The sequence below is a fragment of the Buteo buteo genome, chromosome 24 (assembly GCF_964188355.1).
Source record: "Buteo buteo chromosome 24, bButBut1.hap1.1, whole genome shotgun sequence".
NCBI lineage: Eukaryota > Metazoa > Chordata > Aves > Accipitriformes > Accipitridae > Buteo > Buteo buteo.
In genome coordinates, this window is record NC_134194.1 from 855269 (window position 1) to 878770 (window position 23502).

At 50.2% G+C, this 23502-nt stretch overlaps 1 protein-coding gene across 1 annotated transcript in view; it reads right to left on the bottom strand.

Annotated features, from left to right (window-relative positions):
* SH3RF2 (SH3 domain containing ring finger 2) overlaps positions 1-18518 on the bottom strand; it is a 43860-nt gene extending 25342 nt beyond the window's left edge. The window contains exons 1-2 of the mRNA XM_075056261.1: positions 17923-18518; positions 145-414 (exon numbers count right to left, since the gene is read on the bottom strand). Coding sequence (XP_074912362.1) covers positions 145-414; positions 17923-18294 — 642 coding nt within the window. The 5' untranslated portion in view covers positions 18295-18518. The remainder of the gene's footprint in view (positions 1-144; positions 415-17922) is intronic.
* Between the last annotated feature and the right edge of the window lie 4984 nt (positions 18519-23502).

Sequence of the window (23502 nt, forward strand, 5' to 3'; positions counted from 1 at the left end):
AGTGACGGAGGGGGCTTGGGAACCTTACTGTTTTCCAAAAGGGAGCTCCTATGGAGTCAGGGAGTAGCAGAACACCATACAGTCTAAAGAAGAAAACAGCCCAGCCCGTGTCGCCCAGCCCCTGCTGCTGCGGGGTGGTGTTACCTTATGAAACGTCAGGCAGTCCTTGTTTTCGGTCTTCTCCCTGCTCCTCAGGTCAAAGCTGTAGAGTGCTCGGCCGAGGGGCGGTGGCAGGGGCAGGTGCTTGATGACTTGCACGGAGCTGGCTGGGAAAACACCGCTGATCCCGTTGACCTCCCCCAGATACCAGTTCTCATCCAGCTGGCGGAGCAGCACGATGATGTCCCCCTTATTGAACCTCAGCTCCCCGGGGTTGTGCCCTCGGTAGGTGTACAGGGCCTTGGCTCGTGGGACCTGTGGGATGAGAAACAGCCCTTGCAGTTCGCCCATGACAGCGATGCTTAACATAGACAGAATTCCCCAAAAGCATTCGTAATTACTGGGAAAAACTTAGAGGTCTAAGGCTTAAGCATGCATTTATTGGGATTAACTACCCACATCCTTTCTTGATGTCTTTTTCTAATGAAGACAAGCTCCAAAATACTTATGCTAAATTTCTATCAAGATGAAAAGCAGGCTGAACTTGTTTAAGAATATTAAGAAACAATTAATGCCTTAAACTAGTCTTCCCGTGGGATCTTACTGCCTGCTACAAGGTCTCCTCTAATACAATGTCTATTTTAATAAACCCAGGTATTTCAGAATGACCAGAGGTCACAGCCGTTGTCCAGCTGACCTGGTGGCTGTCACCTGCAGTGGCCAACTGCGCATGTCTAGGAGAATGCAACAAGAGCAAGGTGAGTGCAGGTTACTGCTCTCCTGTGGTTATCTCCCTGCTTTAACACTGTGTGACCGTGATTTTATTTCAGCCTTTAATCTGGGTTACAGGAAGAGAGGCTTAATGTTATTGTTGTTGCAGTATAATATGAGAAAGACAAGATATACCAAAACCAGAAGAGATGAGGGAACTTTACCATCCTGACTCTCATCAAAATGAAACTACAAAATTCACTTAAAATAACCACTTTACTGACCCTTATCTATACTAGAAAACTCAATTTAATACACAATGCAACAGATCATTTAGATGGCTGAATAAACCCAGAGCTGTCTCTGGCCTCGGTGCTGTGAGCCCAGGCAGTACAACTTGAGGGCAGGCTGAGGAGTGTTTTTCTTGGGAGGAGTGCAGATATGCCGACGTTTCCTGCGCTGTGTAGCTGTTCTAGGTATGCATTTGAGGGGTCCCGTACATTGGAAATCAACAATACTGAAAGGCTTGATCTTTACATACTTGTGTTAAAGACAAGAGGGATATACCTTCAGCACATTTGTTGGACTAGAGAACTGCATCCCACACAAGAGCATCCTAGAACGAATAAGCAACCTATGTTTGTTTATGTTTATTGCCATTTGCAACATCACAGTTGTATATGAAATGCAAAACACTGAGTGTTAAGCTCTGTCCTTCTGCTGGCCCTTCAGCTGGAAATGAATGCTGCTCCTTTACCTTCCAGTCGGCCCTGAAGTGGTCAGGCAGTTGAACCAGATGATCATTGTAGGTCCCTTCCAACTGAACTATTCTGTTCTGTTCTATTCTATTCTATTCTGGGTGTTTGAATGCTGTGAGAAGGTGTGCTACCTTCACAGGACAGGCTGCCAGCAGACTCCTCTTCCCATCATCTCTGCAGACAAGTTAGAAATAAAAGTTGTAAGAACAAATATCCTCACGTGTGTTTGCAAAGCCTTGATCACTTAATGATGTCCTTCTAGCCCTGGCTCTTGCCAGTACACAGCATTTCTATCCCATATGGAATGAGTGGTCCACCCAGTCTCACATCCAGCTGGAAACAGCGACCAACACAATGTGCTCTGCTCTGCTGCGACAGTGCGCCTCTGGGAGAGATTTCTTCTTTGCTTGAGACAAACAGTGATTGTTTTTGGCATGAAGTAAGACAGCCATATATATTCTAAACTATTATCTGAACTGTTAGAGCTGCAGATATTGCGCTTTCCTTGAATCATACCAGATTCTCAGCTTCAATAATATCTTGCATTGTGGTTCATTTTCTTTAATCCCTTTTGATTAACTGTTCTGCTATTTCTGGCTGTAGGAGCTTCACTGCAATTGGTAGGAATCTGGGAATAAGGAACAGATCCATTTTCTGGTTTCTGTCTGCTTTCCAAGACGTGGCAGTGTCTCCTTCAAAGGATTCCTTGGACCAAGAGGGGATTCTTTGAATGTGGGATAGGAAAGTAGTTTAAGGGTCCTGCCTGCCCCTCCTGTGTTGGCAGGTGAGATAAAAACCCCAACGAGTGACTCCTGGGCACCTCCAATGGAGGCAGCCACAGCTCTGTGCCTCTGCGGTGTGGAAGTCTGTGCTCTGCCGTAGGGCTGCCTGTCCTCACCCACAGTGATGTCTCCCAGACACAATGCAGCCCTAAATTTTAAGGGGAAAAACCAAATGCTGAGCTCTGTTTCTAGCCTCCTAGCTGGTAGCACAGCTGCATGAGATACGTGTTGAGAAAAGGGGAAGCCAGGATTGTCCCCAGCTCTAGAGCCTTGATCAGTTTTAAGTTTGGGATAGCCAGGGGCAAGAGGCTTTTCAGCTGCTTCTGTGCCAGTCTTTGCAGATCTGGATTGTCCTTCTACGCTTTTTAGGATTTGTCATGTCATGTGTGGGACTGCAGGAAAAACCTTTGCAGCTGGCAGAGGAACTCCATCCATGGCAGGCAGAGGAGCTCGATCCGTGGCTGAGTGCTTCAAACTCAGCATGTCTTCAGCTCTGGTCCACTGGTCAAGATGCGGGGACCACCATGGGGAGCAGGGTCCCATCTCATGAGAGCTCAGCTGTGGAGGTGCAAAGGGAAGCGTGCTGGTGGGGCAATGGGATTTAGGGCTGCTGGCTCTGCATCTCCCGTGGACAAAATGTGGATTTTTGTCTGTCAGCTGCCAAGTGCTGTGGCCTTGTGCGTAGGATCCTGCATTGCAGTTTTTCTAAGTCATTGTCACCAAACCCCTGCCAACCTCTTGGGAGATGGCACTTTTGCACCAGTGACCCATTCAGGCCTTTCCTGCCTTTCTCTGTGGAAGGAGATAAACCCATTTCCCCAAATCCACCTGTGTCAGTGGCCAGGCCTCAGGCAGGATTTCTGCAGAGTTCACCCCCCATCAGCCACTTTTGGCAAGTCAGGAAGGTGGAAGAGAGAAACTCAACCTTAGTTTCCTGAAGTGTGGAAAACATAAAATTTTCCATCGATATGCGTTAGGTTTTGGGAAGAGAACATCTTCCAGCACTGCCAAACACTGATGCTTGGTAGGAAAAATGACCAAGAAAAGAAAAATTTTGTGTACTGTGTTTACTTCAAAGCATATGAAACAGGAAGCAATTAGTTTAATGTTTACTTCTAATTAACTCATTTTGTCTGTTAATTTGTGCTAAGAGTAAACACATGCACTTGGCTTAGTAACACTGAAAGTACATTGCTGGAAAAAAAGAAAATTATGAAAGTGAGACTCAGGCCAGCTTTGCTCTCCCTCAGTCCTTTGAGCTCGTGTGGGAACTAGGGACCGTGTCAGTGCCAGGACCACAGAAACTTGCACTGCAAACGCATGCCTGGACGTATGCACTTCCTCACGCAGAAAAACAGACCGTGGGAACAGAGGATTATGGGAGGGCTAGTTCTTCCGAAGGACTCAGTGACAGACTCTCTGGTGTTAAATGAGGACAAGGAACACAGAAAGAGACCTTTGATTGCCTCAGGAGCAACCAGAAAACAAACAGGACTCGTGCAAACTGCGAAAACTGCTTGTAAAGGAGGAGCACAAACGTACAGGGATGATGAGAGAATGGTTGCACAGCAAAATAAAGCAAAACATAAAAGGCATCAAGAACGAGTTATGGAAATATATTAAAAATAAGAGAAACTCTGAAATGAAATGTGCTCCTATTACTAACTGGGAAAAGTGAACAAGCAATGGGGTGCTGAGAGTCTGAAATACTCCTTCTTCAGGAAGAAAAAGGATGAGACAGGAGGGCAGGCCAGAATAAATAACTGAAAACTTGGTAGGATAGGTGTGTTTGTGCCATTAGGGCTGGCTGAAACTCACCCCTCCGTGCTTGGATGGATGGGCTGTTTCTTCCTCTAACTGTGGTCACAGCCTTCATTTCTTCACCTCCTCTTTAGTGCTTTCCTCCCACTTCCATGCCCTTTCAAATCTCACAGCCCATTCTGTTTTCAAGTTTCCCTCTAAGCCTGGTTTTCTTTCCCATTGCTGTTTCCTGGAGCTTGCAGTGACCATTGACATAATCTCACCCCTCACTTCAGAGAGCAGAGCACTTGTATTCACTTGTTGAAATTTGTTGCAAAAGTTTTGTGGATCTGAATGAATAACAGTTAATATTAATGCTTACATGCTTCTTTAGCACCTAAAACTATTCAGAATTTTGGTCTTTTGGGGCTTGCTAGTAATTTTGAACACTCACAAGGTAAAATTGGTGTATTCCTTCATGGATGTTTTGTCAAGGAATTATTATAATGTTGGTTGTCCTTTGATCTGCACCACTTATTCGCTGCTAAAGTTCCCTGTACTTCAGGGAAGAGCTCTGTGGCTCCCCGTACTCGGGATGGGGAGCGGGAGAAGCTGGGAGCTTCCAGCCTGGGTGCAGGCTCGGGGTCAGCATGGAGCACAGGACCCCCATGCCTCCCACCTGCCCTGCGGAGGGACAGGGCAAGGAAAGCGGTTCTTGTTTTCCCTAAGCCTCAATTAAAACCGCTTCAGAATTAAGTGCTTCAAAGGGATGGGTGGTATGAAGAGACGTTGGACTGTATACATGTTTCTGTTGTATGATAAGGAAAAACTGTAATCACGCTGGACTGTTTCAGCACTTGATGACTGATGTTTTCAAAATCACATGTTTTTGTAACTGCCAAAATATTTTTTCTAATATTTTAATACTCTATTAACAGCAAAAATCTATGTAATTTAAACAAAAGGAGGATTGAAAAAAGCCATAGCAATACAAAGCATTTTCTTTTGCAGCCAACTGAAATTAACTTGAAATTAAGTTTTTCAAGACCTTCATCAAAAAAAAAATCATTCAATTCAAGTAATTTTTTAAGGCTCAATTCATTTTTTCCAAAGTCTGTCTTTGTTTTAAGATTTTGTTTGTCTCTTCAGATACTCAGCCAAAAATATCCTATTGATTTCCTAACTTTATTTAGGACATAAACCAAGCCTTTATCTACCCACACGGAGCAACCAATGTGGTTTTTACTATACAGGGTGCTTTCCTGCTTTGCAGGCCTTTCACAAAATAAAACTTCAAGCTGAAGTTTTCAGAAAGATGTACATCAGGGTCACTGTTTTTTAACGTGTTCATAAGATGTAGGAAAGACAAAGAAAAGCAGCTAAACCACTGCGCAGCAAACCACCCTGCTGAGGCTGGGGGAAGCCAGCAGAAACCCTCTATGGGCAGCTGATCTCATCGCTTATCGTTCCTCCTGGTGCTAAAATACAGGCAGCTGCGGGTGTATCTCAAATCTGATTTCTTTCTCAGGCTTTGGCTGGTTTCTTTCCTCTCTTGGATGTATAAGATCCTCTGCAAGGCATCTATTTTGCTTTATTTAAAGTAGGTTAATTGCGATGGCAGAAACTGGGGTGCTAATTAAACCTGGCGATAGAGACAAGGTGTGCCTGGAGGTAGCTTGCTCCGGGCCAAGGGCAGAGGGAGAGGCTTTCCCAGGTGAGGATGCAGTCCCGGGCATGGGGCGAGAAGGGACCTGGTTTGTTTTGATGGATTTTCCTCCTGTTAGCATGTCCAGTTGCTTTTTGTTAATCCAAGGCAGCATTTTATTTTAGTGGGGTGGTAGTGGCAGCAAAATGTTCAGCCAAATATTGCCACGCTCCCTAGCTGCGGGGTTCAGCATCTGTCTTCAAATTCAGTTGAGAAAACACTATGAGAAGCTCTGTGAAAAACTCAGCTAAAGGTTGTTGAAAATTTGTGTAGAAAATTTGCTGCCCAGTAGCAGAGAGGCAGCAAGTACAAAGAAGAAACATCACTGGTGAACAGAAAAGGCTTTTTTCCCCTGATGCCATGCAATACTGCAGCTACAGTAGTAATGCTAAATTAAATAAATAAAAGAGAGAGATGAGAGTCTTTCAATGTTCTCCTATGTGAAAGCCTCTAAAATCAGTGGGAAGCTGAGGAGAAGGAGGGAATGCCATAGTACATCAAATTGCCCACTGATACTTCTCAGGCTATCAGGCAGACAGAGACCAACGGGATGTTTTGCCATGACCTTCAGGCCAAGGGCAGTCAGTGCTCGTGAACCCAAACCCATGGGAGTTTCAGTGCTGAGGAAACACTTTTTTTCTGCCTGTGGTGCCTTTGCTGCAGAGAGCCTTACCTCTCCCAGAGAAGCATTTCTCTCTCTGTTTTCTGGGTGGTTGTAACTTTTTTCAACCCTGCCTCATTTTTTCTGACTGCCCCCCCTTTGTTTTCTCCTCTGTCATGCCTGATTGACACATGACCCTGCTATTACCATGCCCCCCAGGAGGTATTTCAGGCTTTTTGAGTGGCTAGGGACCCAAGGTGCCCCCCTTGCCACAGGGCTGCCTGCAGAGCTGTTGGGAGAGCCCAGGTGAGAAAAAGCAGCGGGTAAACTCCAGTGTGTGGGACCAGAAACTCCCTCTCGCATCAGTGCAGTATGGTGCGCAGTCTCTAGGCAAGATACCTTCCTCTCCTCAGCCACTCTGCCAGCAGGGCTGGTCATGGCGGATGCCTTGTCCCCATTCTTAGTGGATTTGAGGCCGATAAGGGAGAAAAGATTTTTTTTTTTTCTTTTTTTACTATTTTTGGCATTTGGCATCAGCTGTGCTAGGGCAGCCATCCAATACTTCTGAGTCTCCCTCCGTACAAAACAAAGAAGCAAATTAAAAATATGTACGTGTGTGTGTGTGAGGAAGCAATTCAAAGCATCTCTTCATAGCTGGGAGAAATGCACACTATAATTATCTTAAATGAGCTAGTTATAACTTCCTCATTATTGGCAGTGGATTAATGTAAGACCACACACTCATAGCACTGGTATTTAAAAAAAAAAAAAAAGAAGAAAAAGAAGTGTGTGAGGCCGGCTGGGTTGGGGGTCATGAGGGAGAGACATTAAAAATTGTCAAGAAAGGAAGAAAGCAAAGCCAGGGAGCGCAGCGAAGAGGAGAGATTTCTGATGGAGGCTGTGAACACCCATAAACCTTGTCCCAGGTGCCTCCATTTAAAACCACCCTGAGGAGCAGCACGGCCCCGCAGTGACACCATCTCTGCACGAGGAGACCGAGCCGCTGCCTGCGATACCCCGGGGTGAGCATGAGGACAAGGCTGTAAACGTCCCTGCATCTGCAATTCATCTACTCCTTCACCCATTTCCAAGCGAGGCTCACCACAAACGACTGCAGCGAGACACAGTTAACGATGTCAGATGGGATCGTCCTGTTTCCCAGATGATCTGACTTCACCAACGTCCACGACTGCGTAGATGAACACACGGGATGAGTGACAAATTAATCTTTGGAACAGCTTCTTGCTGCTGATGTCCAGGGAAGCTTCCTTCTGATTTACTGCGTGCCAAAGGGAGGGCAGCAGGAGCTGCTTTGGCAGGAGTGAGCCCCGGGAGCGCTGCCTGCTGCAGACATCCCTGGTCCTGCACTGCTGCCCGACAGCAGCGTTGGCTCTGGCCCCCCCAAATCTCAGCAGGCGCCTGCTGACTCCGGCGGCGGAGGCAGATCTGTGGGGCTGAGAAGGCAGCTGGCAGATGGGTCGGGAATGGCCTCAGACGGGTTTGGACCTGCACCCAGGTGGTTTCCCAGCTCTGATTTTCCTAACTCTGCGCAGGGAATGCCCCGGAGTAGCTCTTTGCTGCACCTCATCCCTCGAAGGCAATCAGCCACCCCAAGTGTGCAGTCTGCTCCCGCACCGGCTGAATGTCTTTGCAGTAAATACCGAGGATCTGATCCCGCTCTGGGTTTCACAGGTGTCGCCCCACGTGCAGGGAGGCAGTCATTCCCTAGGACCTTGCACAGGAGAACCAGCTCCGGTGCGGGATGTCTGGGGAGCCCCGGCCCCCCGAGCCGGAGCGATGGCGGCACTGCCAGGTCTGTCCCACCCTGGAGGAAGCCTGCTGACCAGAAACAGACCCGGGACACTGCAAATGAGCTGTGACAAGCCAGGCCAGCCCCAGCTGTGTCACCTGGAAAGTCTGAGCGGGTGGAGGTGGCGCGGAGGGGAGACGTGGTCATCCTTGGTGCACGGTCTGCAGGGCCCTCGTGGGAGGCGGCACAGCCTCGTGCTCTGCGCAAGCTCTGCCTTCCCCTCCCACCCTGGCACTGTGTTATTTGTGCAGAAGAGCTCAATACCCGTGCTGTGCAGAGGCAGCGATATTCCTATAGATACACGATTTCTGTAACGCATAACAGCCTCCTTGGTAGGAACAATTTGTTTCTAGGATAGTGCCAGGAAGAAGAAAAATCTAGCCCTGGATGTCTTCCAGTTTGATTTTTCTCCCACTAGGTACTGTGGGTTCAGCTTGCAAGCGTTTTTTGATTACTTTTTATTTTGGAGCTGTTTGGAGCAGGACTGGCATCGGTCGGAGGGGACTGGCACACGGGTGTGCTGCATGGGGCCGTGCCAGGGGTGCCAGAGCCAGGATTCGCCAGGACTTGCTCTTCAGGGAAACATGTTGAATTGGATCCTTCAAGCCTCTAAACTCCATTGCACCAGCTCTACACCTGGGTAGTAGGAGGCCAAGTACAGCCTAAATATTAAACTATACTGAGGTGCTCGAAAGAACCTCCCACCCAGAAAGCGGCCACTGTGGAGCAAAGAAGGGTCAATACCAAAGGATGGAGGAAGCTCTTCCTACCAACCCTATCTACTTTTCTCTGAAGAACTGCACAGTGTGAAGAGGTGATATGCAACAGGCGAGGGAACATTTCATTGCCCAAGATCTAGAGGTGAGCACTAGAGGCGTACCAGGGTGCCTGAAGAAATGTTAGAGTATCTTTGCTCTCGACTGTGGCCCAGGGTGACCTGTCCATCTCTGCACAGAGATGCCTGCATCTTCAGTGCAGGGACACCCACAGCACAGGGACAGGCTGTTCCACAGCACACATGGAAGTATCCAGAATATTCGATGTGTGTCGGAAATGGAAAGCTTGTGTCCCGACCCCGCTGCGCAGGTGGGGAGGGTGGCAAGGGCGAGATGGCCAGCAGTCCCCTATCTCAGGCATGGTCCATGTCACTGGAGGCTGTTGCTGTGCTGGGCACTGTACAAACGCAGCGGCGATTCCTGCCTTGGAGAACGGGCAATCTAAAGAGGCCATGTAGATGAAGGGTGGGGTGATGGTGGAAATACTACCCCTGCTTTACCTGTGGGGATAGTACCAGGGGGAGTGTGAATGACTTGCCAGGAGGCGGACAGCAACTCCAGGACAGATCGGAGAGCGCAACTGAGGCCATGGTCCTGATGAGCAGTGATTTACACACCGTGAATGGAGAGCTGGTTATTATCTACATGCTGACGCCAAAGGATGTGCTGGCTTTTCATAAAGAGAGATAATCAATAACAACTGCCATCCATTTTGATTACTAACTTTCTGCAAGCCGCCTTCAGCATCCTGCCACTGACTGCCCGCATTTCGATGGGATGAATGAGCCCCACATCATCTCCTTTGTGTGCTCAGCTAGCGCAGTTCCAGCGCTCTTTAGGATCCAGTTGGATGAAAAGAGCTATTTGAATGTAAATTAATTGCCATTACAATTCTGTTTTTCTGCTTTTCGGCAGAGGAGATAACTTCAGCCTTTTCACAGAGAACAAAACCATCAAAAGTGAACTTGTCAATTCAATCTCTTCATATAATTATATTCTGAGGATTCAGACAGTTGGGTGGTTTCTGCATTATTTCTCCCCTGAGGAGGATTGCTCCCATCTTCTAAGCACAAGCAGACTGTGTGCACCAGGGAGAACAAAGTCAGTCTCCTCCTGCTCCCATCGGTACTGGAGCTCACCAGATCTGCCCAGTTCCCTCTTGGGCTCACTGGGACACAAGTCCAGAGCTGGTCATGGCTAGAGCTGCCGGCCGCCCTGCACCATGAGCCAGCAGGCCTCCGCAGGGGGAAGGTGGAGATGTAAATTGTACGGATTTAGCTGGGTATGGAGAACATCGCCTTAAGTTGCAGGTGTAAGTAGGTGTGATCTACAGACTGAAGAGATGAAAAGCAACCAAAGGACTCTGCAGAAGCAGGTATTAGAGCCTGTCGCTGAGACTGCTGGGGCTGGTTTCTGTGCTGCTGTGTTTGCGCATCTGCGGCTGCTGGCAGGGCGATGGCAGCGGTGAACCGGAGCACTTACACCATCTGCTAACTAACACCCCTTTGCTATGCCACTGCATTGAGCCTTATGTCACTTTGAACTTTGCCTATTGAAATTCTGGCTTTGTACTGCAGAGGTGAAATGGAGAAATGGGGGAAACGATTAAAGAAAATACAGAGCAGCTTCTGTCCGGGAGAGGCTGAGCGGATGCTGCACCAGCGATGGCTGAGGCATGGCTGCAGGTGCCCAGCCCCAAGGGGAGCGCCCGGCTGCGTGCCGGTAACATCCCCATGGCTCCGGGGGAGGACGGTGCTGGGTCAGGCTTTACTTCTCCTGTGTGAAACCACAAGAGAGATTGAGGTGGGCAGGAGGAGTGCCAAGGTGCATGCAAAGCAGGAGCTGGACCCCAGCGTGGCTTTGCTTTGTAGACGCCCTCTCCTCGGTGCAGGCGGAGTTGTGGGGGCACAGACAGAGCAGGGACGGGTCTGAAAAGCTGTTCTGTGAGAGGAAAGAGGGGCGGCTGGCAGCGGCTGGCGCAGGGGACAGCAGGGTGACGCCGGGGACCAGCGTGTCGGAGCTGCGGTGTCTGCACGAAACCTTTTCACGCCTCTTCCCCTCACGGTTGCTGCTATCAGATGTTTTTGTCTCTGCTGCAGTCAGCAATCTCGGGCAGTGGTTAAGTTGTGTGTCATGGTTTTAAGCCGCACGGAAAACAAACTGTGTCAGCCCTCGGCGTGCCCGGTCATGATGCTCTGCCTCAGCACCGCGGTTCTCAGAAGCGGCTGTTTACCGTGCAGGGAGGAAACCTGCGTCCCGCTCCCTCCTCCTGCTGCTCCCGAGCCCTCTCCCTGCTGATCTCGTGCCCTCCCTTCGCTGGGAAAGCGAGCGCGCCGACGCCGCTCGTCACCCGGCGCTGCCAGGCCTGGGCAGCGGTGCCGCCGCTGCCCGCCGGCATGGGGGGCCGGGAGCGCTGGCGGCGGGGAGGGGGGCGAGGGACGGCCCTGCGCCTTCCCATTGCCCAACAGCCCAGGGTTTAGTTTTCATGTTATTTCAGGGAAGCGCTTAATTAGCGACGGTACATCTCTCCATTAGCTTGCCGCCTCCGCTTAGCTGCCGTTTCGATGGTAAATTAATGACTGTCGTGAAGTGATGGCCACCGGCTGGGCTTCGCCTCAGCTGTAGGCCAAGACCGGGGAGGACGCTGTCCGCCTGGCCTTGGGCGTCCTCATCTTGCCCAGACCCGGGGCTGGAGAAAGGAGCCGCTCTCCCCTTTCTGTATTTCCATTTCCGAGGGGAGACCGACCAACTCTGTAGCCCAGTTAGGCAAGACACAGGCCAACATGGTTTCCCGACAGGCAAGGCTTGCTTTTTCCTCCCTGCAAAACCAGTGAGAAATTCTGGGCCCATTAGTTAGTTGTTCGAGGCCCAAAGGAAACCCTCTTAAAGGGGTCGGATTGCCAAAGGACACCTGTCTGTCTTTTCAAAACAGCATCCTAAACTGTGTCCCCGCTCCCGGCATCAAAACAAAATGGAGGTTCCCCAAATCAGGGCAAGCTCAAATATCTACTTACAAGCTCCTAGGAAAAAGGCTTGCTTAAAAAAAAAAAAAAAAAAAGGTCATGGTTCTTTAGTCATGTGCCCAGTGCCTTGCACAGTGGCGTCTTGATGCTAAATGAAATTTGAACACCTGAAAATTAATAACAATAGAACTAAGTCCAGCATTTAAGTGCAAGCATTGCAGTTTTCCTACGGTCAAGTAAAGGAGAGCATGACAAGGTTTAGACGGCAGCAGAGAATGGGTCTTCTCCCCGCCAAGGTCTGGCCGTACCTCTCTCAGGATGTTTTTTAGCTCCAGCCCTGGCGCGTCGGCAGAGCTGCACGCAAACGTGCCTCCTCCTCTGCCTTCCCTCTGGAGGGGAAAATTACAAACTCAGGCCAATGACCACCTCAGTGGACCTGGGGACGGTGGCCAGCCACCAGTGGGGAAACTCTGCGAGAAGAAGAGGACTCTCAGACTTTCAGCCTCCTCGCTGACCACGATACTTAGGTGAGCACACACGCTGAGAAACGCTGCTGTTCTATTCCTGACTTGCCATCTGAGCCTGACTCATTGCCTTGGTAACAAATTAAAACACTTTTATGTGTTTGTAGCTCGGTACCTAATTTTGTAAAACCAGGGAAACTGGCTCCTGATGTTGGCCGTGGAGGTCTTTTGGCTTTCCCCCGCCCTGCAGTGCCGCCCAGGAGCGGCCCCATGCCCCATCTCGAGCTGCAGCAGAGCTGCCGGTGCTCGGCAGCGTGGTTCGCAGGGGCACGTCGCGCAGTGGTGCACGGCTGGGGGAGCCGCAGGGGACAGGAGCCAGCATCGGCGCAGCCTGCAGGGAGACAGCTGCGGGCCCCTCTGCGGCAAAAGAAAGATAAGTGTCGCTGTGTGTTTTCCAGGCTCCTGTAACAGGTCAGCCAGGAACTGCCATGCCCTTTGAGCCGTTTGCAGGGTTCCCTAGCAAGGAGCCTTGCTCACCCGTCGAAAGTGCAGAGGAAAGTTTGCCAGCAACAAAACCAGACTTGAACGTAAGTCAATCATGCACCCGCCCCAGCCCTCTGCAAAGCCACCCGTCACTCCATCCTGTCCTGACCTGAGTACACCAGTGCCACCTCACATTTACAGTCCAACCGGGTGTTTCATCCTTCACCCCATCAAAATGGTATTTTCATTTTAAGCTTTCCGTAGGGAACCTGACATAACCCTCAGCCCCTGCCTCTGAGGCTGTGGTTCTGCCTTATGCCCCTCTCCAACAGAAACGAATGAATGGCTCAGTCTCCTGGTGAGCTTACAGCTACTGAAAGATTCCTACTTCTGTGCGCTTGAATCTGTTGTTGTTACACACACAGCTTTCAGGGTGTGTATTGTCAGGCAATCTATATTGAGGTGACTTCACTCTTTGCAGTAGATAAAAGTGCTAAAACTATATGCAAAGGAGAAAAAAGGCATGCGATGGTATCCTGTACAAAGTGCAAGCCAGCTCTGCGGAAACAGTTCCTTGGGTCACACCCAGTGTTTTTCTAGAATGAGACAAACCCTGATGGGATGTGGCTGTGGAGGAGAATTGGGGCGAGGCCTTTCTCCCAGAAGGCCGTAAGGCCACACAGAATTTTTAGCCAAATAAAGTGGCTCCATTTCCAGCTGAGGGACCCTGCGGCACAAACAGCCACCACCCACAGCGGCTGCTGGGTGAGAAGATGCTCCCCCTCTCCGGCGGAAAAGGAGCCACTGCCACCTCCTAAGGCAGAGCCAATGTGCCTGTGCAGACTCCCCGGGTTTATAACGTTTGTTTAGCATTTGTCCAGCCCAAGGTGATATGACACGCGTGATGAGGTCATTACTGTGACTGCACAGGAACTGTGGGGGGTTTTTTGGGAGGGGTGGGGAGGGTGGTTTGCACAGTGAGTGGGCCAGGAAACGTGTTTGCCTCCGCTGGGTGCAGACATAAAGGTTGCTTTGAATAAGGTTTCAAAAAGATACAGCAATCCAAGTCCTGTCTGTCAAATTCAGAAAGGAGTTGGAGATGTTTCTGGAGGAGAAGAAAATACCAAGACACAGGTACTATATATAGATGTCCGTGTGAAGGTGGCAACGTTGGAGTGCAGTGTATTTTTATCCCAATAGAGGTGTTATCTGTCTATCTCCCATGAAATGCTGGAGGGGGCTGTTACAGCACTCAGTTCATGCGAAGAGAAAATAGCCAAAGTCACAGTTAAATTTGTGTGGTCTGTGTTTTCCAAAGGCAAGCTGTCATACTCAGAATTTTCCTCCTCTGGCTCACTGCCCTGTATTTGTTGCATGACAAAGTTCATCATCCAAGTAGCTGTTTAGTGGCCTGGATGGATTTTTGCCCTGTGTAGGGTATAGTTTAGGTCTGCTACTCATCAGAGAAGTATGGGAGTTTTGTGTATACCTCAGCACACACGATCTTTCTGTTCTCTCACCAGCGGCAAAGCTGTGTTTAGCTTACATTGGGGCTGAAGCCAGATACGAAGGATGCTTCAGCACAAGACGTAACCACATCTGGCACATGCCAGGGGCGGTTCCTAAGAGTTCAAAGGCTTCAGCATAGATTATTTACGCATTCACCTCCTAGCAAATCCTTTTATTCTTACATTCCAGACAGTTTATTATGTGGAGATCCTGAAAATCCAAAGTCTTGTCCTCTCTGCATAGATGTTAAAGATCTTAAAACCTGGCCAGACGTCCCGGGAGCAGCTACCGGGCAGTGCCAGTGGCCTCTGCGCAGCACTGCCCGAGTGGCTGCTCCCACGGCGGCTGCTCAGGGCCCGTCTGGTCCCTGCAGAGGCACAGCCTGGGTACGGATACGCACGTATGTGCCCGTGTGCTCAAACCCAGAATGTGCCTACCCCGTGTTAGCATGTAGGAAGTGGATTCAAAGTGATTTAAATGCTAGCAAGAAAGAGTTTGGGATGGGCTGTAACTAGAATATTCCCTGTTTTTTAAGGACTGGCTCTCTGAAATTCCTGACTGCAAACTGAGTATTGTATTACTGCTAATTCAGCAGCTCTGCTGGGGCCTGCTCGCACTTCCCTCTTGGAATGATACAAGTTCTTGGCTTGCTTGGTGATGAGGGGATTTATTTTACTTTTTTGTCTTCATGGATGCTCATGAGGATGAACAGCAAAAAGCTGGCAAAGAAACCATCTCTGCTGAGAAGAGAAACTTTGGTCAAATTTGTGATTTTTCTCAGCACCATGGAGTAAAGGAAGTTTATTTATAGAACAGCTTCTTTGATAAAAACAAAACATGTCCTGTATCCTGCTTTTGACGGCGTATGTGGCTGCAGTGCAGCAATGTGCACGTTAATTTCATTTGCTTTGTAGCATGAAGTGGTGTATAGTATTAGCGGTAATTAGCAGACTATGCAGATTGGGGCAGTCTTTGGAAGCACACGACCTTCCACTGCAGTTGCAAATGAAAACTGCATTAATGAGTACCCAGGAAAGCAACTGTGGTGGGATTAACAGTGGTGGAGCAGGATTGCACAATAGCTGTTCTCACTGTGATGCTTGACAAAAAGCATCTGCTCTGTGGTTCAAATCGTTTGGAGGCCTCTGCTCACCCAGATTACTTCGGATGAATACCCTGAAACTCAAGCACTCCATGGTGTAGGGAGATGACAAGTCATCCTTATTACTGCCTTGTCTCTCTGCACCGCACAGGCACTTCCAGATGAGTCCTTGCTCCTGCCAGGTGAAGCGCTGCTATTACCAGGTGCCAGTTCAGGGGAGAGTCTGCATGTGTTAATGTCCCACTGGAGCAGCTAAAGTAATGTGTGGTCCCATCTGTATGTATTTAAAACCACGAAACCCAAAACGTGACTAATATGCTTCATTCTTCACCTTGCAGCCGAGGATTCCAAAGTGTTTTATAATTAATTAACTAATTAAGTCTAAGAGCATTTCAGTGTAACGTGTTTTTACATCCCTTCATCAAGAGGCATAGGAAGTCAGAGGGCTATCTCAGTGCTGCGTCCCAGCACTGCGGGGAGCTGGTCCACAGCCACAGCCCTCTCATCCAGTGCTGACTAGCTCTGCCAATTCCCAGGAGTCTGGTCTTAAAGCACTTAGGGGAGCTGCAAACTGATGGATGTTGCTACTATATAATATCAACAACAAGTTTCTGCCTGTCCTGAGAACTAGTAAAAGAAATGTGAAACGGGTGAGAGAGAAGAAAAACAGACGAGCGTATTTGTGCTTTTTTATCTGGGGCTACGGGAATCCAGTTGGAGAAACTACGAACCTTCTCATTTTCAGCTGAAATGCCGCCCATAGTGACAGTGGCTGAAAACCATCGCTGCCTGATGGTTCGTACCTCGCACGAATGGCACCAGCGAGTCCCCGCAGCTTCCCTGGAGAGCTGGTTCCGAGCGAGGGGCCTCGCTGGCCGTGGCTCCGCTGCTCGCAGGAGCTGGCAGCCCCGCGGACGGAGCAGGGTGACCCGCGGCGGAGGCTGCTGAGCCCCACGGGTCGCTGCGGTGGAGCCGTCGGCAGCCTGAGGACTGTGCTCGCCCCCACCCCGCTCTGCTCTCCCACCCGGCCACCGCTCGCCTAACGAGTGCTGCAGACGGGAGACCGCGTTGCCCACCCGCCCCTACTCTCCCAGCACCGCCAGAACAGCATCGCTCAGCACTTTTGGGGACTGAGCTACGTTCCATCTAAGCTAAAGCATAATTTCTGGCCGCACACATGCATGTGGGAGAAGGAGATGGCCTCTTCCAGGCTGGCTTTCTTGCATTGCCCACCTGGCCCAGGCACTGCCTCCGTGCACGGGCAGGCACGTCTGCCTGCCTGATAAGCTGCGGGCCAGGCAGGGCTCCCGGGAGAGGGACCCAGTTCATATGTCTCGGGGCCACGCTGCCACACTTTCCAGTGGGAAAACTCTGAGAGAGGAGCTCCTGAGAGATGTCTGGTTTTGATGTGTGATCCATCCAAGATGACTTACCGACGCCACAGAAATCCCCTGGGATACGGACACCAGCTTGTACCCACAGGACATAGGGGGTCCTCTACAGCTCCACAGCAATATGCACATATGTACCTCTATAGCACGCAGGCGAGAAACCCTGTCTGATGTCTGCCTGGAAGCTTATGGCTCTGTGATTCTCAAAAATGCCCTGAGATTTAACAGCTGTTTGAGTCAAGCTGTTGAATGTTATGAAGAGGTTTGTAGAGACATTGTACAGAAAAATAGTGCAGGTGGGAGAAGTGGAAATCCAGGAATGTAACACAGGAAAGGTGAAGCCACAAGTCAGTCTCTACCCCAAATTCAATCTGAGCCCAGCTGCTTTAACAGGTCTAATATCATGTCCTCATTATTTAAGAAAAGCTTTTGTACTGTTAAAGAGAATGACAGAAACAACTTAGAATTTTAAAATTAGCCTAGTAAATCATCCCTAGATAAAGTTAGTAAGTCAGTCGAGTTTAATGTTTTTCATTACCTCAAAGTATCTTGCCAGGGACATAAGCATCATTAGGTGCTCTCTTTCCTTTTCAGTGGCTGGGGAAACTGAGGTGCAGTGACGGGAAATACCCTTCTCCACCTCTAACAGTTACAGCTTTGCAATTACTGATTTAATTGCTATCAGTCAAAAATCAGTATATTGCCCGAAAGTCAAAGCACCTGAAATGCCCCCCAAAAGTCAGGAAGCACCTGAAAACTCCTGAGGAAAACAGCTCCTGTGAAGTTTTTGTAAGGAGAAGGGCAAGCTGGTTTTGTCTCAGCCTGAGAGTCAGTGCAACTACTGTTGTGATGAACTCGAAACAGTCAAATATCACACGGAATTAGCAGCCAGATTTGCAAGCAAAACGATCTCTCTTACTTCAAACATTTCTGCAATACTTCTAACAGGAAAGTTTCATAGCTCTTTGCACACAAGCAGGAAGCTTTCTATGCTGACGGACAGAGTAAAGAATGAGGACCCTCCTTACCCCTTCCATGTGGATCCGGGGATTTGTCGCCAGCCGGTGCTGATGAAGTTGCAGCCCCCTGGGGACTCTCCTGATGGAGGCAGGGGATGACAGGACCCCTGACCTCTGGATCGAGCCAAACCTGGTAACGTTTTGTCCACACCTGACTCCATCCAGGAGGCGAATGAGGAGCAGGTTGGAGGGCAGCTGCTCAATGCTGCAGAGGACGAGGGTCCTGCACTCAGGGCACCTGAGCTCCTTCTGGGATTTCAGGATCCTCTGCAGACAGGGCTTGCAGAAAGTGTGCTGGCAAGGTAGCACCTTCGCTGTGGCATCGAGCTTTTCAAAGCACACAGGACACTCCAACAGGTCAAGGAGAGCTAAATCATCCATCTTCAGTGCAGAGCTCTGTCACGAGCGGGGCCGGAGCCATCCACATGCCACGTCCACCGGAGCAGGCTGAGATGCCTTCCTGCACCCGCGAGAACCGCACCAAAATCCTGGGCTCAGACAGCTATCCTGCACGGAGGGAGAGGGAGGAGGGAAAAAGAGCAGAACTTGACTGCTGGAGTATGTAATACATCCCACCTACATTGCAAAGCAGTGCCTCACCAGCCAATTTGCAAATGTATACTTTGCGCTCACGTCCAAGTTTGAAGTGAGTCACTTGTGACTCAGTACGCGTGAGGGGACGGCGTTGGGGCTGACGCCAGAGGCAGGAGCCCCAGGTCCTGCTCGCTGGGCAGACAGAGCCCGTAGCTTGAACGGGGCGAGCTGGCTCCCTGCCTGCCGCCAGCCGGGGCAGCGCTGGCTGCAGCAGGACAGGCACGCTCAGCCTTACTCACGCTGTACGCAAGGTTGTCTTTAATGCTCGCCGGTCTGCGGATCATAACTGACATGACAGTAAAAAATTTACCAGCTCAGGAGATAAGAGTCCCCGATAAACATGAGACTGGACCTGTTTACGCTCGGCTCCGGCTGAAAGCAGCCACTCGCTGCACACATCCCTCGCACACCTACACGCCGCCTCGTTTTTCAGATCGGTCCCAATTAAGCTCGCTCTCTACCCATTTTGACAGCAGTTCTATAAAAAGAAGTCCTTCAAACACAAACACTCCGGAGGTACCTGGCAGAGACGCGAGGCACTCCGCAGTGCCATCCTCGCCCGGTTTGGCTGCCTCAGCTCTCTGAAGCAACCCAAGACGATTATTCCTCCCACAGCCTGAAGTCACTCAACCTGTTCAGCTCCCCCGGCGCTGCACGCCGGTTGAGACTGAAGCGCACACCACGTCGGGATTCAAGTCCGGGCTTGCGGCCGCCGTGCGGTCCCGCAGAGCAGACGGGACGCCCTGCGCCCGCCGCGTGCCGGAGGGGCCGAAGGGGAACCTTCGCGCGGGGAGCTGGCGCGGCGGCTGCTGGGGCGGGCAGCGTGTGCCAGACCTGGGCTGGCCTCGGCTTTCTGCACCCGGCGCTCAAAACGGGGAGCGACCACTCCAGCTGCTCCAGCTGTTCCTACAGATGCTCACCTCAACAGCAACCGCTCCATGGGACAAGAGGGAAAACCCGAGAAGAGTGTGTCCATTACCAGGGCCAGGGCTGAGACCCGGTGCAACTTTCAGCGCCATCACCATGGGCTCTAGCAGCTCCCGGCTGTTCCCGCTCCTGGGCTGGTGGGGCAGTGGGTTCTGTGCTGGGGTGAGATGGCCCCAACTGGGTGCTGAGCACGTCCAGCTCCTGCCACCGCTCCGCTGCAGGAAGCGTGCCCACGTGCTGCAGCGCGACCCAAGCCCAACAACAGCAGCACGGGGTTTGACACGGGCACCTTCTCCCCAGCGAGGCACTGGATGTGGCGCTGGAAGTCCAGGGCGCATTTCATGGTGTCTGTAATTTGCATTCACTTTATCAGCTGAATTCCTATCTCGAGGTCTGCCTTGCTCGCACATACTGATGTGTTGCCTAACCAGAGCAGTAGATGTAGCAAAGACCTGAGGTATTTTTCCTTACAACCCCCACCATATCTCAGTCGTGTGTTTACAACCTACAAATAGTACAAATATTAGAGAAGACTGTAAATCTGAAGGAACTATTTCTACTTGGTTCTCTCACAGATAATGCCTCAGACTGCACATACATCCCTTCCCTTTTCTCAGGAGGTCTTGTTCAGAAGTACGGAGTGGAAATGGTGAACATGTTTTTTCAGAAGTTCTCCCCTGCAGATCATGATTTTATCAAAACAAAGTTGTTTTTTTTTTTTTTTTTTTTTTTTTTTTCAAAATGGTAGCCATTTGGCTGAATTAAAATGTTGACAAACATCTTCAGGATAATGCAAGAAACCAATGACCTCACTCTGTTTCATCTCAAGTTTCCTTTTACTTTGGTATTTCTTTGTAGTCTGTCGTATGTTGATTTGTGCTTGGCTGACTGAGTGCACACTTTTTAATGAATGATGTTGCAAACATCATCTCATCTACTGACGTTTTTAAATGCAATGCATGACATAAACTATATTGCAAACAAAGGTTTTGAAGGTTGTTTATCTTTTTTACATATTCTTCCCAATTTGTGCTCTGTGATTAACACTTATGTTGTATTTTCACCTGATTAGAAAGGGAACAGAATTATGAAATATCTTGCAGTGGGCAAGTGGTGGAAATGAAGCTGACCAGCTGGTTTTGTGCACACCAGTTAATGCTAATCTTTGATCAAATCTGTTTTGTGAGTACTTCTTCAGTTTTTCCTAAACTTTAAGGGCCAGTCTGCTTTAGTTGTGCTATCAAAACAATGGGTGGGACTGCAACTCTACTGGGGAGAAGCACCTGCATTTTGCAGTGCACAGTTCCCGGAGAATTCCCAAGGGAAATCGGTGGCTGCAGCCCGAAAGCCCGGCCGCGTCGTGGGGCACCTGAGGAGGGCCCAGGCTGGGGGATCCAGCGGTGCTGAGCGCACTCGAGGGGTCCGGGGGGATCCGGGGGGTCCGGAGAGCACTGTGCCTGCAAGGTGGCTGGTCCAAGGTAGTGGTTACTCTCTGGGCTTGGTCTTACCCCTCTCCAGTGAAGCGTGTGGCCGTGGGAAGCATGCTGTGCTGTTCATCTCCTGAGAATGCCACCAGGTGCTAAAGCTCTGGGCAACCTCTCGCCTGGAAGCTGACAGCGATTCCAGCCCACCCTGTGCCTGCCTGGGGCATGCAGGCTGCGGATCGCCGAGGCAGGGACAGGGGCTTTTTCCAGCCAGGAGTTTCTAAATTGCCTGGTACAGCAAAGCTCTGATCTTGATTGCAGTCTCTGGGTTCTGCTGCAATATAAAAGCCGATGATGCTAACACTTAGCATTTATATAACACCTTAAATCTTCAAAGCACTTTCCAAATGCTAATTCATCTGTGGAACGCCCCTTGGGCTAAGCATCACCCCCACTTTACATGGAGAAAACCAGGAGATGAGGCCACACAGCATATCAATGTCCAATTTCAGATTGGGATGTGAGGCTTTCCTGGTTCTCCACTTAACACTCAGACCATCCCATTGAACTTTATTATCTGTCACTGCCTCTCCCTTGCAGTGCGTCTCGTAATTGGGGTTAAAAAATAAAGGCAGAGCTAGAAAGCTGCTAGTCCTTCCCTTTCATTTAAAAAGTCTCTGTTTGATGCCGATGTTGTAATTAACTCCAGGCTGGATGCAGTGGGGTGCCGGGTCTGGAGGACGCTGCTCCTCGGGCAGCAGGCAGCACTGTCACTGCAGAACTCCCCTGCCCGGGCACGGCCACAGCCACGGCCACGTGTCGCTGGCTGCCGCCCTGGTCCCAGTTGTCTGCAGGAACCTTCTTCGGCTTACCAGTGGAGGGATGCCTTGTACCGAAGGGTGAAACTGCTGAAATATGTATGGCTAGAGTCTTTCAATCAGAGTGGTTTATCATGAAGCTGGAAACAAGGAAACAACATTTAGAGCAGAAATAGTCACTCTACTCTGATGTGCCCATCCTCGCTTTGGCACAGAGTGGCTGCACACACGTGTCTCCCCAGGGAGCCGCATCCTTTGGCTTCCCCCATCTTCAGAGTTGACTCAGGAAAGAGCTCAAATGGATCCCAAACCAAACGGCAAATACACTTTGTCCCCATTGTCCTGTAGGAGCCAAGCTGTTCAGGGAGCGCTTCTGTCCACCCGGACAATGTCAACGCTGGGGACAGGCTGAGCGTGCCCAGCCTTGCGGGAACTCATCCACGCACTCCTCCGAGGAGAAGGCTTGCTGTTATCAGCACACAACGCATGATCGGAAACGAACCCTGTCGCTCCTGAGAGCACGGAGGTTTTATGGCCAAGTTTCTTGCTGCTGACTCCTGAGGCTTGGCGAGGTGTGCTGTGGTGAGAAGCATGAGGTTTGTTTTCTCCAGGCTGTCATGGCAAGTGCCTTGTGAGAGCCTCATCTCTCCCACCGCCTCGCTCCAAACCTTTCTGTGCTTGGTTTACCTGAGAGAAAATTGGACAGATTTCTGTGTTTACCTGAGTGTGCGGAGCTCCTCCTCCTGCTTTGACCACCAGCTCGGGGCTGTGAGTTTCCAACACACAAAGACACTGGTGAAAAAAGTATTGCCTTTTACCAGCTTTGAATTTCACATATTTTAACATTGTTGGCTATTGCCAGTTCTGGTGGTTATGAGACACCAACATATAAACAAGGTTTGCATTTAATACCTTTAGATCACAAAGAGCTCCATGAAGTTGGATATAATTACTCCCATTTAAAGAGGGGGAAAAACAGAGGTGGGGTGACTCTTCAAGGTCATAAAAGCAATCAGCGGCAGAGTGGGGAAGGGAGCCTACATCAAATAACCTCTGCCATCAGCTCTGCCTCAGTCATGGCCTGACATACTGGGATGTATCCTTACAATATGAAAACTAATTTCCTCGCTCTTCCTATGGCTGCCTGGGCAGAGTTACCAGAAGATTAAGGCATTGTTACAAGAAATGGAAAACTCCACTCGTTTCACACATACCGTACAGTTTCTATATTGAGGGGCAATGAAACATGGGAAAACTGCTTGTGAAAACCCTGCTGTTGCAAAGCAAACAAACAGTTGGTCCATGCAGCCAAAGTCATTTTTAAGCATCTGCTGTCAAACCAAACAGGTTTTCTTTGGCCCACCAGAACGACGACTCTCACGGAGCTCTGCGACCTTCAGTCTTCTGGCTGGAACTACGGAGATGTTACAGCACCTGTGCCTCCGCTCTTCCTAGGGAGTATCGCACCCTCCAGGACGCCGTGTCCTCCAGGCTGGCTGCCCACACGCAGGCTGTGCGAGATGGCTCTCCGGCAGGACTGACGTCCCAGGTGGGTCTGGCGATGGGGTCCTGAGAAGTGCCCTTTGGCAGCGGTGGTGGGACGGCTCTCGTTTCTGGGTCCCTCTGGGCTCTCTGCTTGAAATAACAACGGGGAATAGCATGAGCAAGTGAGAGGAGCTTCTCTCCGTTACCCCTCACCTGGTGTGCTCTGGAGCCGTCCTCCTTGCCCTGTCCTTCATCCCACCACACAACCAGTGCCGGGGCGGCCGACCCTGTGGGTGTCGGGGACCCCGTGCCCCCCGGCGAGCGCCGCAGGGCACCGGGCT